The following is a 15,262-nucleotide window of genomic DNA, read 5'->3' as shown; positions in this document are numbered from 1 at the left end:
CGTTTAGCTGGATTCACATGGTGTTGGGTAAGGCACTACTCCCCTGCTTGTTTGAGAAGGGTTATTGGGTGCAGAAATCTTCTCAAATCCTTTACAGCTTTGGCCTGCTCACACCCGAGGAGGCAGCATCAGCCAGTTCTGTTCTGCCTCCTGAGGTGGAGGTAGACCTTGCCAGTCTCCCTGGTAAAGAGCAGGGATTAAAGCCCCACACGTTCATACAACTGCTGACAGATCTCAGACTGCAAGTCTGTTCTACACTACACTCTGATAGGCTGAGGGATGCTTCTGCATACCCTCGTGAAGGGCAAACTAAAGGCAATTCAACTTGTTTTAATCTCAGCAATATGAGGCTCAGATGTCTAGTTTTGGTTGTGGTATGTTGGCTGAGGAAAGTGGGTGAGAGTAGCTAGTTGTGTCTCTATCCTAGGGTGTGGAATCAACCAATTTCACCATTAGTGAGATCTTGCCTAGAGCTGCATTTGTGCCCACAACAGCAGCAGACCTTTTTACAAAGCTGTTAAGTAGGACAGAACTTAAATCACAGTTTGGAAAAAAATATTTCACTTTAGGTAACTGATGGAGCAAGTTCATTAGGAATTCACAGAATATGAATAGAAATGGTAGAGTTAAAACAAACATCTTAAACTTAAAATTTTGTGAAGTACTTAAATTAGCATAACTCAAAACTTTACCTTACTCACTTCCTGGATTATTGCCTGATTAACTAGAGAGCATGCTGATGAAGATGGTGAGGCATAGGGGTGAAAGATACCAATAGGAATAGAAAAGTCAGGCACGCGCTGGGACAGGGAGAGATTTTAGTTAATGGAACAAATTGAGGCGGTAGCTGTGGCTGCTGCAGGAAACAGGTTGCTGTAAGGAAGCCTGTCCATTGCTTTGGTAATTAGAGGCTCTCTTTGGGTTGAGACACTTCTTGTGTCTTGCTTACAACACTCCTACTAATAAATCCCAGAATGATGTTTGCTTGTCTGCAACAGCGTGATACTATTCACTCCCATTTAGCTTGTGATCCACTATGACCTCCAGATCCCTTTCCACAGTACTCCCTCCTAGGCAGTCATTTCCCATTTTGTATGTGTGCAACTGATTGTTCATTCTTAAGTGCAGTACTTGGCATTTGTCCTTATTGAATTTCATCCTATTTACTTCAGACCATTTCAAATTTTAATCCTACCCTCCAAAGCACTTGCAACCCCTACCAGCTTGATATGGTCCGCAACCTTTAAGTGTACTCTCCATGCCATTATCTAAATCACTGCAGAAGATATTGAACAGAAACAAACCCAGAACTGATCTGGGTGGGACCCCACTCAATATATGCCCTTCCAGCTTGACTGTGAACCACTGTTAAATATGCTCTGGGAACCCAAATATGGGTTTAGGGCTCACCACCATCTTTCCTCTTGATTTAGCACACTCTCCTCCCCCACCACCCCCTTTGCATTCTGTATTGTAACTTACGTCAATATATTTAAGGTAATAATTGGAGATGTACCAATCTCCTAGAACTGGAAGGGACCTTAAAAGGTCATCAAGTTCAGCCCCCTGCCTTCACTAGCAGGACCAATTTTTGCCCCAGATCCCTAAGTGGCCCCCTCAAGAGTTGAACTCACAACGCTGGGTTTAGCAGGCCCATGCTCAAACCACTGAGCTATTCTTTTGAAAAAAGAAAACATCCAAAAATATTTAAACAGAACAGAATACCATTTATTTAACAGCGTGATTAATCATGATTGATTCATTAATCACTTGACAGACCTACTAGCAATACCATCCTTACTTTTGTGCTGCTGGTGGTGGCATAGCCCTCAGAGCTGGGCTCCCATCCAGCAGCTGCTGCTCTCTGGCCACCCAGCTCTGAAGGCAGCAAAAGTAAGGTTGGCAATACCCTGTCCCCCTTCCAATCACCTTGTGCCTCCCCTCCCCTGCAAACCCTGTGGGTCAGGACCCCTATGGCTACACCACCATGAAATTTCAGATTTAAATATCAAATCATTATATTTACAAATCCTATGATCGTGAAATTGACCAAATTGGAGTATGAATTTGGTAGATCCCTAACAATAAGCTATGCCACTTAAAAAGAACCTACCAGGAAACTTTACTGTAATGGGGTAGAGCCATTTTCTAAAATTTAAACATGAATCAGTGCAAGTAAACATCAGATCTATGATATGAGAACTAGATTCAAACCACAGTGCTTATGGAGACCTCCACTGTTAATCACACTTCACTATAACTTGTTCTGCAGCCTAGCAGGGCGTGGGATGAACAAATGGGGTGTAGAAAGGCCAACCGAGTCTTCAATACTATCTGTTAGAAATAACCACTTATGAGCAAGAATTTCTACTTTTGTTGCTTAACTTAAAATCCATACAATCGTCTTTCTGAAAGCTAACTATGGTTGCTGTGGAAAAGAAACAGGAAGGCTTTCACTGAGATATAATTAGTAGTATCTTTCTTAGGAAGATGGGTAAAGATAAAGATTTCTAATATTAAGCAAGGGAAGACATCTACTAATAGATTCCCCCCCCCCAATTTCCACAAGGTGGCAGCAACATACTGAGCATGGCTCCCTGGTCTTAGGGCTAATGTTTTCCAAAATGATTTTTCATTTCCGGGATTGCAAGTCAGAGTGGGTGGGGCATGCAGGATCACATTCCCTCCCTCCCACCCTCCTCCAGATTTTTGCCCAGAGACACCTGACCGACAGAGCTTCCCCTGGGTGGGTAGGGCACTTGGCAGCAGGATGCTGAGCTCTCTCACTATGCTGCGGAGTGAATGGTGCTTGCACCTGCTCTCAGCAGCGCCCACAGCACCTCACCCCTCTGTCCTGGCTGTACTCCTGTGCCCTTCCCCTGCACACAGCTGGCTCTAGGTCAGAGGCCTGTGCCCAGCATCTGTCCCCCGCCTCTCCAGCATAGCTGCCTCTAGCATTTTTTTGTATGAACATAATACATATCCAAAATTATTCTGTTTTCGTTGCCAGAAAACACTGGCCCTGCTGGTGTGTATCATTACATCGAATGGTCCTAGATACACATTGCCAAAAGAACAAAATGACAAATGGATCAGCACCGGGATACTGACACTTTTTACATCATGTTTCTGCATTTGAATAATGTTTCAAGAGCGGAAAGCCATTGGGTACAATGACCTACCACAGTTTTTACTCCTGACGTGAGAACTCAGTTTGAAGGTGTACTAGATGTGGAAGGATCAGTTTGGTGTGGAGCTTAATATTTTTCCATAACCCAGCAAAGACCCCAGCTTTAGTCTACCTGTGGAATCCCACCATCCAGCTGTGGTGCCAGACCATTCTATGTGGACAAGTACCTAGAATTCATGACCAGCATGTTAATCCGACATGCGTTGGGCAAGAGGAACCACAAGTACCACTCAGCTGACAACCTTGCTTCACTATTAACCAGTTCAGCTGTAACAATGCTGTAACCCTGATGTAGTAATAAGCTATTTATATTATTAGCAAGAGACAGGGAGAATTCAGGTGGTTCTGGAAATCGTTTTGGCATCTTTACACAACGATCAGCTGGCCCACGTGATGGACATCTGCCAGGGAAAGTTTTAATGACATGATCCCTGCCCATACTTGGCATACATACTTACAGTAACACCTTTCAAGTAACATCTAGCTATACAAAAGGATAAAGAAATACCTTTGTCACCATCTCATTCCTGTAGTGAAGGGGCCCATGTAATGTGATGCCCCTCGCAAAACACAAGAAGTTTTACTGCCCAAGTTAAAGAAGCCTTCGTCCGTAAGTCAAAGGCAGAAGTAGACTCATACATTCCTGTGTATGGACCAGCCACTAGTGGAGGACAGAGCCACATAGGTTATCATGCAAGACAGATCTTCTCTTCCAAAAATTATTGTAAGAGGGATGGCCAGAGTGGGCCTGGTCCAGCAAATGCTTCCCCCAAGTACCAACACCGTAGATATTTACTGTCTCATTCTGTCACAGCAGCACAACTCAACATCCCCTCTCCCCCATAAAGAAATATACTTTTTGTGCAAGGATTTATTTACATATTTTACAGTGAATCATATGTAACAATAATAAAGTGCACTGTTTAAAAATAAATTGCCTCAAGTTCCAGAGTCCAGACTTGTGTCTCTCTCAGTGTGTTGCTGTTATGTGTTACTCTTCCCTTTGGTGTGAAGTTTTTCAGGCAGCATTTGCAAGTCAAAGCCAGAATGGATATAGCGGTAGATCTCCTCAGCCTTCTGCTGACTCACTTGGGCACCGGTGGCTATGTCCTTTGGGGAGCTGTAAAAGACATTACACAAAAGAGGATATTTCAGATGCTGCTCTGAGTTCCAGCACACACTAGGGGAAATGCCAAGTGGGACAAATGAAACAGGTGCTTGTTCAATCTGCTACATATATCTGGTAGGGGTAAGTAAGGGACTAGAGATGCCAGGGAACTTTTCATAGTATTCTCTCACTGGGACTTGAGGGAACTCCCCCATATCAGATGAGGCCAGCCCAAAGCAGAGAACAACTTGGGACACAATGAGGTGAGAGCAAAGGCCAGGCTGAGGAAGGGGGCTTATGTCACATTCCAGAGCTAGGCTGATTGGTTAGAAAGGGAGGGAAGATTAGCAGGGAGCCTACAGAGAAGTGCTGGGGGGAGACACCTGGAAGCAGGGAAGGAAGGAAAGCACATGTTAGGGCAGGGGGTTCTCAACAAATTTTTTGGTAGCCTCAAAGTACGGCCACCAACACTTATTGGTGGCTGCTCTGACAATTTTTTCCTAAAATACTAACTTTAGGAAAAACAAATAAATATGCATAGATACACCCCCAAGTCAGTGTAATTTATTTATGTAAGGGTTTGTTTTTTTTAAAAAAACAATCAAAATAATGTACAATTCTTTACTGGACCTAAACAGAATAGAATAAAAAATAAGGTGCTTTGCATGTTCTTGTCTTTTATTGTTGTTTTTTTGCTTTTTTGTTTCCTTTTTTGTTTCAGACTTGCTAGTTAGTAAGTGAGAAGTGATATTTGTATATCTGTTAATAGCATTTTTCACAGAAGCAGTTTGCTAGCTAGCTGAGAGGCAGTGAAAATTTATATTAATTTACAAATATCACTTTTCACAGGAAATTTACTCAGACCTGGCATGCTGGGGGACAAATTAAGCCCTGGATGGGGAGGTGGGTAGAGAGGCAGTGGGAGCCTGGGGCCAGCGCCTGAAGCCCTGTGGCCAGGGACCAGAGTCTGCTCCCATCCCAGGGCTGAAGCCGGAAGCCTGAGCCCCACCAGCCCCAGGAAGATGGGGAACTCACACCAACTGCCTGCTCCTCCAGCACTTCTGGCTCCAGAGGGGGGCAGGGCCCAAGCTCTGCTGGCGGCCTAGGAGAAGAGTCACCGTTCTCCCCCGCCCCATCACTGCCCAGGAGGCTGTGGCTGCAAGAAAAGCCCCGGTATATTTGAGAAACGCTGTGTTAGAGTAACTTTATTATGAGCAGTGCTGTGGCAGAGATTGCTACCCCAAGCCACTCTAGATGATCCCTGCCCTGGCAAGAGATCCTGTGTGAGAGGGTCAAGGAAGTGGCATGAAAAGCAAGGGCACAGAGGGAGGTGAAAGGATCACCTGCCAACTTCACTTTCCCCTGTAAAATGAATCCTGAGGTATTTGCAACGCAATCTACCCTGCCATTACCTGTTAACCATCTTCCTCACAGAATCAAAGCCATGGCACATGTTCAGTGCAGCTAAGTAGCTGATGTTGGAAATACTCAGATAGAACCGGAGAGCTGCTTCTTTGGCCCCTTTCACTTCTGTTGGCACACAAATAGCAACATTCTTTCTCTGTTCTACCAGAGCCAGATCTTTCAGCAAATGGGCAGATTCCTCTTGGCAAGAGCTGAAAAGGATTCGGATTCCAGCCCGGATTAAAGCTGAGAGCAGGGCATCATAGTACTTGGTCCTTTGGAATAATCTTGAAGTCTCTCCTGCATATTTAAAATAGAAGAGTTGAGAATCAGAGTTTTCAGAGAGATTGAATTCTTTTTAAATCTGGGATTGTTAAAAAGGAGGACTTGTGGCACCTTAGAGACTAACACATTTATTTCAGCATAAGCTTTCGTAGGCTACAGCTCACTTCTTCGAATGCATAGAATGGAACACACAGACAGGAGATGTTTATACATACAGAGAAGATGAAAAGGTGGAAGTACGCATACCAACTGGAAGAGTCCAATCAACTGAGATGAGCTGTCAGCAGTGGGATAGTGAGGCAGCTTTAAATAAGTCAAGACACTTATTTTTGTGACTATATAGAATTTAAGCACTTCACCCTCGGCGTCTATGTTCAAAGCTTGCATCAATCCCATAGTCCTCTGCCAGTTTGTTACATGGGGCAGGGATCAGGAGCACTAGGGGTTACAGATTTAAGCATTTATACTTCACATAAAACAATGCTACATTTACAAAAATGTTTGGTTTCAATAATTCAATACCTACAACTGCTGGACAGTCTCCTACTTCTCTCACTGATTTCAAAGCAAGGCCATTGTCTACATAATCTGTTAGATACTAAATGTCTATTGGCAGCAACATGGCAATTTTGATGGAACAAGTTGTCTTCTTAATGCTAAGTAAGCTTTAGTTAAAAAAAATATACAGTATACTGTTTTGAAGGAACATTGGCGTTTACCTTTATAGCACTACTTAAAAAATATTTTCAGCTAAACAAATAAGAGAAGGTAAATTGCCTTCATCTCGCTGGGCAAAGCTGGCTTTTGGCTGTTTCAGGGACTAGCATTGCTAGGAATAAATAAAATAGGGATCACTGTTTGATTTTGCAAATAACTTTACATCCATTTATAAAACCTTTCAATATACAGCAAATTATATTGCTCAGCTTGTAGAGATAGGTTTCTGGCTTACATAAGTTCTAAAACAAATGTTCTTAAATCTCCACTGATTCTAGTAGTATATAAAGCCAATGCAGTAATTATTAATTTTGCCAGTCACAGCAGCAGTGTGAATACTAGCTAACCTGCTTTAATCCTGTCCTTTTCCACAATCACACATATCCTCTCGAACATGCTCTGCAAATGCTGAATCCGTTGTGTAACTTTGTTCCTGTTCATACTGTTCAGCAGTTCTGACTGAGTTCTCCTTTCCACTGCCATTCGATTGCTCACAATGTAATCACAGCCACCGAGAGAGCAAACCTGCACCTTTACTCCATGAACTGCTTTTAGGGAGGAAATTATTTCCGATCCAGAGGAGATCTCACGACTGTCGACCAGAATACAAAGGGAGGCTTTTCTCTCCAGAAGACCAGTTGAAATAGGTGTTGCAGCAGCAGAATTTCCCTTGGAAGCAGAGCACCATGTATCTGAAGTGTTTGCACAGTGGTTTTTTGAAGAACCTTCCACCTGCAAACATAAAAAGCACATACTACACCACGTTTGTAATAGCAATATGGAGCACAAGGATGGCACTCCCTAAGAATATGGATTTAAATATAAAAACTTAGCCACATCAAGTTTTGTTTCATGCTCATTCTGGCTTTCTCTCAGAAATCATTCAGTTGCATCTTTTAATGAGAAATTCACTTTTATCTCGTTTGTAACTTTTCTGTAGTGGAGAGACTTAAGCTTCAAGGTCAACATTTTCAAATCTGTCTGTCTAAAGCTAGGCTCCCAAATCTGTATTAGGTACTAGATGAGTGGCCTGAACTTTAAAAGTAATCAGCACTCACCAATACCAGTGGCATCATCGGTGCTGCAGGTACTCAAGCACCTTTGACAGCCAGGCCGCTTTTATTTGGATGCCTACATAAGAATTTAGGAGTCAAATTTTAGGGTTTGATTTTGGACCAAATGTACAAACCTATTACAGGAATTATAAAGGTAGGAATTATAACAGAACCCTGATTAGACCCCAAACTATCTGAAGCTCCCCATGATCAGAAATGTGATCATGTCCCTCAACGACTTAACTGAAAATTCTGTCAGTTCCCAACATCTTGACATTGACCATCAAATGCAGACTGTATGCAGCAAAGCTCCACTTAGTGAGTGATAAGGGGATATGGCCACTTAGTACTACACTGCACTGCCCCTTCAACGTTCTCTCGAATGGCACCAGATTCACAGCCATTCTTATTACCTGTATGTACAGCAGCACAAGTAGCTAATCGACGGGGTCGGGGCCCCAGTTTGCAAGGCACTCTATAAATACACGTGAAGTGAAGTGGCGGTCTTATGCCTTTGAAATAATACGTACCTTGAGTTTTGCCTGAAAATCCACATCCCCTCTCTCAGAATCATCGCTGGCAATAGCTAGCGAAGGCAGCCTGCCTCTGCCCCTATTTTCTGTCTGAAAGTCTAGCACTTCAGACACTGAAGTCTTCAGGTTAATTAGTCTCTGACCCTTGTTCTCCTTGGGCTGAAGAATAGGGTTCTTTCCAGCAGGAGTGTTATGCTGTCCAGGAGAGTCTGAGAGCAATGACTTGGGTAAGTGAGCATGGCTGTAGTCTGTCCTGGGAGAAGCTGTTTTTACCGGCCTCTGATTACTGACATTTGTTTCATCCCCACTAGAATCATCAAGAACAATAACTCGGGACCTTTTCTTTGTCAATGGAACTGCACAATTTTGTTCTGTCTTGGCCTGGTTTAGTTTTACTCTCCGGCGAGTGAAGTATTGTTTCCTTCCACTAGCAGAGCGCTCATCCATTACAGGGTCAAAATTGACACACGCTTCCTCTTCTTCACTAGAGTCACTTTTCCTGAGACTTTCCTCTTCCTCCTCCTCAACACAGAAACTATCTGCTAAGTAGGCCTCATCTTGCTCAGGAATCTGGAAGGAATTAGAACAGGATCACTTTGGCCTTGCACTATACGTAAGTGGTTTGCTCATTTATCCCTGTTTTATACAAACTGCTGAACGCAAAACAGGTACCTAATATTTGAGCTATTTCCAGTAGCCAACCCTGCAGCCCCCACAGGTGTGTGATTCCCCAGGGAGTAAGTGGGAAACGTGCCAGTACTGCAGGCTCAGGCCCATCATTTGTCACTAGAAAATATTTATAGTGAATAGGACTGTAACATAGCAGGAAAAATTCAATGAGATTTACTGGCTAATAGTTCTTAGACTGCATTTTAAACAGGCAATCCTAATTTCAGTTTTCAGTATGTGTTATAGCTAAATATTTCAGATGATAAAAAAAAATATTTGTAATTTCATTCATTCTAGAACCTCAAACTTGTACCCAAAAGACAAAATTCTACAATTTTTTACATGAAACAATGCTGATGACTCACAACCCACATTCTACTATGTATACAATGCAAATTCCACAACATCTGCAAAATTGCTTCCATTAGGCTTATACAACAGATTTTACAATAATGAGATAGGCATTTTGCTAGACGTGTTTTCAAAACAAGCTATTTACTCCGCACAACACATCTCAATGCACAAAGATTTGGGAAATGCAAAATTAAATTCCAGAATGCGGGCAAGTTCGGAACATAAGCTTCACAGTTTACATATACTCCACAACCTTTGCAGATTCAGAAAAAAGTAGCTTCTGCACAGATTGTGCAGTCTGTGTGTGTGTTGTGTGCGTTGTGGAATTTATCTGCATGCAAGTATAGGAGACAAGCTTAATTACCATGCTAGTTTGATTTTTCATTTATGAATAGGAAAAAGTTAAGTTTCCACCTATAAAATCAGCTTGGTCATCAGCTTGGTCAGCTTGCTCAGTTACAGCAGTGATGAGGGCAATGTAAGGTACTATATTGACTCTGAAGAGGCCACCGGCAATAATTAATGCAAGTGTCCATTTTGCATTGTTCAATAAATGAAAGACGACTAAATATTGGAAACCAAACCATTTAACTTCAGATGAGGTAATGACCTCTCTCTGACAGAAAGGAGTAGTATAAACGTATAGACGCATGCACATCTATCAATGTTGCATTTTGGTCTCTTTTGTAATGAATAATAAAACCATAAACTGGGATTTTGCTAGAACTCACTATTTAGGACCAATGGGTTGCAAACAAACCTTAATGAAAGATTAAATAGAAACACAGTCTTAAATGTTACATTTCATGAGGAAAGCAGAGTCACTTCACTTCATACCTGTGAGAAAACTGCAATACTATTGAATCCTTTGTGCACCATTTTATACCTGTTGCCGAGAGCTGGGCTACGCACAGATTTTAGATAAACTCCTTCCATCTCAGAATCTGAATAAAAATTATGAAAACAGAGAAACACAACATTTTATTAAGGGTTTAATTACACAATGGTTTTCCACCAACAAAATAAACATTTCCATAAAGGTATTGCCCAAAGTAACATTCCATACCAAAACAAACACTTCAAATTTTTCCTGACTTGATAAAGACTCAAGATTCTCCCACAAAATCCCCACATGCTCTTGGCAAAATAGGGGACTGGAACTAGGAGTCACACAATTAAATGAATAGGCAGCAGGTTTAAAATAAACAAAAGGAAGTACTTCCTCACACGACACAGTCAACCTGTGGAACTCGTTGCCAGGGGATGTTGTGAAGGCCAAAACTATAAAAGGATCCAAAAAAGAAGTAGATACGTTCATGGAGGACAGATCCATCAATGGTTATTAGCCAGAATGGTCAGGGATACAACCCTATGCTCCGGGTGTCCCTAGTCTGTGTTTGCCAGAAGCTAGGAGTGGATGACTGGGAATGGATCACTCAGTGATTGCCTGTTCTGTTCATTACCTCTGAAGAACCTGGCATTTGCCATTGTGGGAAGACAGGCTACTGGGCTAGATGGACCATTGGTCTGACCCCGTATGGCGCGTTCTTTTGTCCCATAAGATTTCTCCAATAGGCAGACCTCATAAAGCTCATTATAGCTCCCAATAGAGAGAAGGCTGACATCATGCATCTGTAATATCCCAACCATCCACTTCTCCACTCTGCAAGTCTCTGTGAAAATGGATCTAACCATCATCTCTTCATAGTGACAAGTTTCAGAGCGGTAGCCGTGTTAGTCTGTATCAGCAAAAATAACAAGCAGTCCTTGTGGCACCTTAGAGACTAACAAATTTGTTTCTCTTCTCTTCATGGGTCACTCTGAAAACAGGGATGGCATTATCGAAATCCAATATAAACAGGGAACAATTGAGACCTGAGCTGCAGGAGAAAACTCCTCAGTAACCGCCTTTAAGAATCTATCAAACCAAAGTGAAGATGCATCCACTCTCCTACATCCCTCCCTCAAAGATTAAATTAGCTTTCCAGACTCAGAGCACCTAATTATTTAACCTGAACATGACACCCTCCATTAGCATCAATTTCTTCCCACCTCCCTACATGAAATGTTTGTTTCCAAAGCTGGTGATTTCCAACATTTTGCTGGCCGATATTCCGCAAATCTCACACTTACTTCCTCCCTCATCCCCTTATATAGGACCATTCAGAACTGGGGAGCAGAAAGTGGGGAATGAAACAGATGCAAGTCTGGCATAGTGTATAAAAATGCATCCTTATTGCTAAAAGAATAATTCAGAATAGAAAGCAGAATAGATTTTACAGGCCATCTGCTAGATCTATTCCTTGGGGGAACAAAACTCAGACAGTAATCTATTGGAGTAACTACTCACTTCATTGCGATTACAAGGTCAGCTTCCAGTCTACTTCACTGGTCAGCACAGCATCGGGAGGAGGTGATCAGCTCTCTCTGGAGAAAGAAGTGGTTCAGGACTATTTAGAACAGCTGAATGAGCACAAGTCCATAGGGCTGGATTCACTGCATCCGAGGGTGCTAAAGGAGGTGGCGGATGTGATTGCAGAGCCATTGGCCATTATCTTTGAAAACTCATGGCAATCAGGGGAGGTCCCTGATGACTGGAAAAAGGCTAATGTAGTGCCCATCTTTAAAAAAGGGAAGGAGGAGGATCCGGGGAACTACAGGCCAGTCAGCCTCACCTCAGTCAATGGAAAAATCATGGAGAAGGTCCTCAAAGAATTAATTCTGAAGCACTTCGAGGAGAGGAAAGTGATCACCAACAGTCAGCATGGATTCACCAAGGGCAAGTAATGCCTGACTAACCTAATTGCCTTCTATGATGAGATGACTGGTTCTGTGGATGAGGGGAAAGCAGTGGATGTGTTATTCCTTGACTTTAGCAAAGCTTTTCATACGGTCTCCCACAGTATTCTTGCCAGCACGTTAAAGAAGTAGGGCTGGATGAATGGACTATAAAGTGGATAGAAATCTGGCTAGATCGTCGGGCTCAACAGGTAGTGATCAATGCTCCATGTCTAGTTGGCATCCAGTATTAAGCGGAGTGCCCCAATGGTCAGTCCTGGGGCCGGTTTTGTTCAATATCTTCATTAATGATCTGGAGGATGATGTGGACTGCACCCTCAGCAAGTTTGCAGACGACATTAAACTGGGAGCAGTGGTTGATACGCTGGGAGGTAGGGATAGGACCTAGACAAATTAGAGGATTGGGCCAAAAGAAATCTGATGAGGTTCAACAAGGACAAGTGCAGAGTTCTGCACTTAGGACAGAAAAATCCCATGCACTGCTACAGACTAGGGACCAAGCGGCTAGGCAGCAGTTCTGCAGAAAAGGATCTAGGGGTTACAGTGGATGAGATGCTGGATATGAGTCAACAGTGTGCCCTTGTTGCCAAGAAGGTTAACGGCATTTTGGGCTGTATAAGTAGGGGCATTGCCAGCAGATCGAGGGACATGATCATTCCCCTCTATTCGGCATTGGTGAGGCCTCATCTGGAGTACTGTGTCTAGTTTTGGGCCCCACACTAGAAGAAGGATGTGGAAAAATTGGAAAGAGTCCAGCGGAGGGCAACAAAAATAATGAGGGGGCTGGAGCACATGACTTATGAGGAGAGGCTGAGGGAACTGGGATTATTTAGTCTGCAGAAGAGAAGAATGAGGGGGGATTTGATAGCTGCTTTCAACTACCTGAAAGGGGGTTCCAAAGAGGATGGATCTAGACTGTTCTCAGTGGTACCAGATGACAGAACAAGGAGTAAGAGTCTCAAGATGCAGTGGGGGACGTTTAGGTTGGATATTAGGAAAAACTTTTTCACTATGAGGGTGGTGAAGCACTGGAATGCGTTAACTAGGGAGGTGGTGGAATTTCCTTCCTTAGAGGTTTTTAAAGTCAGGTTTTGACAAAGCCCTGGCGAGGATGATTTAGTTGGGGATTGGTCCTGCTTTGAGCAGGGGGTTGGACTAGATGACTTCCTGAGGTCCCTTCCAACCTGGATATTCTATGATTCTATGATTACTAATTCCTTGGTCCTGCCTCATCCCCCACACAGCCAACCATTTGCACAAGAGTACTAAACAATGAATCATCCCAGCAGAAAAACTTTGCTGCCTCAACTTTATCAGTAAATTCACACCATTTTATCATAAAAAGCACTTGGGCATAATCCTCACTTTATATAAAAAGCATTGTCCTGGGAGACCTGAAAGATCCAGACAGCCTCAAACTAGAATGGAAAACTGAGGGTTCTCTACATTCATAATGGGGGGAAAAATCATGTAAGGAAAGACAACCTAGTTATAATTGGTCACATCCTGAAGAGCTTCTTCAACCTTGCACAACACTGTCACATCTCAGAAGCCCCCAGTGAGGAATAAAGTGCATTGTAAATCGATGTGGACGTGAACACAATGAGACACAGACACCATAGCAGGGTTAATGCAGTGGCTATTGCTTTATTTAAAACTATTATCCAACTGGAGTGACCCCTCCAAACTACTTCCAATGCACCTCACCTGGCACAGATAGCCCTGGTGGATTATAAAACTTGAGGGTGGGTGTGAAAGCTGTGCCCCCTTCTGCAGCCTCAAACCTACCCAGACTGGAAGGCAAAGTGCCAACTTGCTCCCTTCCTTCATGTCAGAGGTAGGAGAGATGAGAGGAAGGGACCCATATACCATGTCACAAAAAGGTGCACCCTCTCCCCATGCAGGGCTGTGCCCAGGACCAATGCCCAGTAGCTGCATGGGTTACAGGGACCTCACATCGACCCTTTCTACCCCTCCACCCGCACTGGAACCTGCCCAAGTTGTGACAACTGTCATCTGAACCCCTCAAAACCAGACCTCCAGGATATAGGAGAGAAGGTGAAAACCCACATAGTAGTTGGTCAGTTTTGCCATATGGGAAAAATCCCTTCCAGACCCCAAAGCTGGTGATCTGCCTACCTCCCAGAATCACAAGAGATCCAGCAACTAGATTAAAGGTGAGGCTGAAACAAGGAGCCCACGAGGGCTACCCCCCACCTAAGCAGAAAACTGTATCAATCCTCCACACTCCACCACTAACAGGAGCCAATCACCCAGCTCCAGCAGCAGGGCAGGTCCCAGTGCCTGGGGTCAGATACAGTATGTGATTCCAAGCGTTCCGGAGCCCACATGCCCTGCAGCGTAAGGAAGGAAGATGGAGGGGTGGGGGAGAGAGAAGAGAAGCAGCTTCCCCCATATGATGAAAGCAAATGGGGGAGAGAGAAAGGAAGGAAGAGGGGGCACGTAGTGTATTGCCTCACCTAAAATTCCTCGTCCACACACACCTCTCACTTGCACTAGAAAATCTTCCCCTTTTCCTCTCCAACACACCCTCCTTCCCATCCTTCTCCTTTCTTTCTCAGATCTCACATACAACAATTGGACATTGTCTATCTCCCCCTTTTTACACATATTGCTTTCACCGCATGGAAATATTTGGCCTTTTATGCAATATGTTCCTCGATAAAATGTGTCTAATGGTTACCTGTGAGATCAGATCTTCAAGCGAAAAGCCAAATAAAAATCTCAAACACTGTTTTAATAGAAAGGAAATTGATTTTCTTCATTTACCATTTAAAACCTCTGTGAACTGTGTCTCATCATTAAGGAATTGATTGAGTGAGGAGTTTAGTTCGTTCTCTGAATCACTCTCATCCGACGAAATATCCTCTGCCTCTTGTAGGGAAAGCTCAGCTTCTTCATCTAAAAACTGTCTGGCTGCACTCTACGAAAATGCAAACAAGTGAGTAATTTACAGTAGCATATTTCAGAGGAACTCATACTGTAGCTAAGTAAAATCAATTAATGAATTCAGGAGACACAGGGCTCTCCGATGACAACAGATTTTATATGTCAGACTTTGAAATCAAAGGAAGAGAAAGCCATGACCGAGTACAATCAAAGTGCTGCAACTGAGGTTAGAAAGGAG

At 43.2% G+C, this 15,262-nt stretch overlaps 1 protein-coding gene across 3 annotated transcripts in view; it reads right to left on the bottom strand.

Moving 5' to 3' along the window:
• Nucleotides 1-3,324: 3,324 nt before the first annotated feature.
• FANCM (FA complementation group M) overlaps nt 3,325-15,262 on the bottom strand; it is a 174,236-nt gene continuing 162,298 nt past the window's right edge. For all 3 annotated transcript variants that reach the window (XM_039535883.1, XM_039535881.1, XM_039535882.1), the window contains exons 18-23: nt 14,905-15,058; nt 10,153-10,259; nt 8,290-8,862; nt 7,052-7,436; nt 5,711-6,002; nt 3,325-4,310 (exon numbers count right to left, since the gene is read on the bottom strand). In XM_039535883.1, the coding sequence (XP_039391817.1) occupies nt 4,175-4,310; nt 5,711-6,002; nt 7,052-7,436; nt 8,290-8,862; nt 10,153-10,259; nt 14,905-15,058 (1,647 nt within the window). In that variant the 3' untranslated portion in view covers nt 3,325-4,174. The remainder of the gene's footprint in view (nt 4,311-5,710; nt 6,003-7,051; nt 7,437-8,289; nt 8,863-10,152; nt 10,260-14,904; nt 15,059-15,262) is intronic.

Source organism: Mauremys reevesii, linkage group 4 (genome assembly GCF_016161935.1).
Source record: "Mauremys reevesii isolate NIE-2019 linkage group 4, ASM1616193v1, whole genome shotgun sequence".
NCBI lineage: Eukaryota > Metazoa > Chordata > Testudines > Geoemydidae > Mauremys > Mauremys reevesii.
The sequence above is the reverse complement of the archived record's forward strand: the minus strand, read 5'-3'. Positions and strand labels throughout refer to the sequence as shown.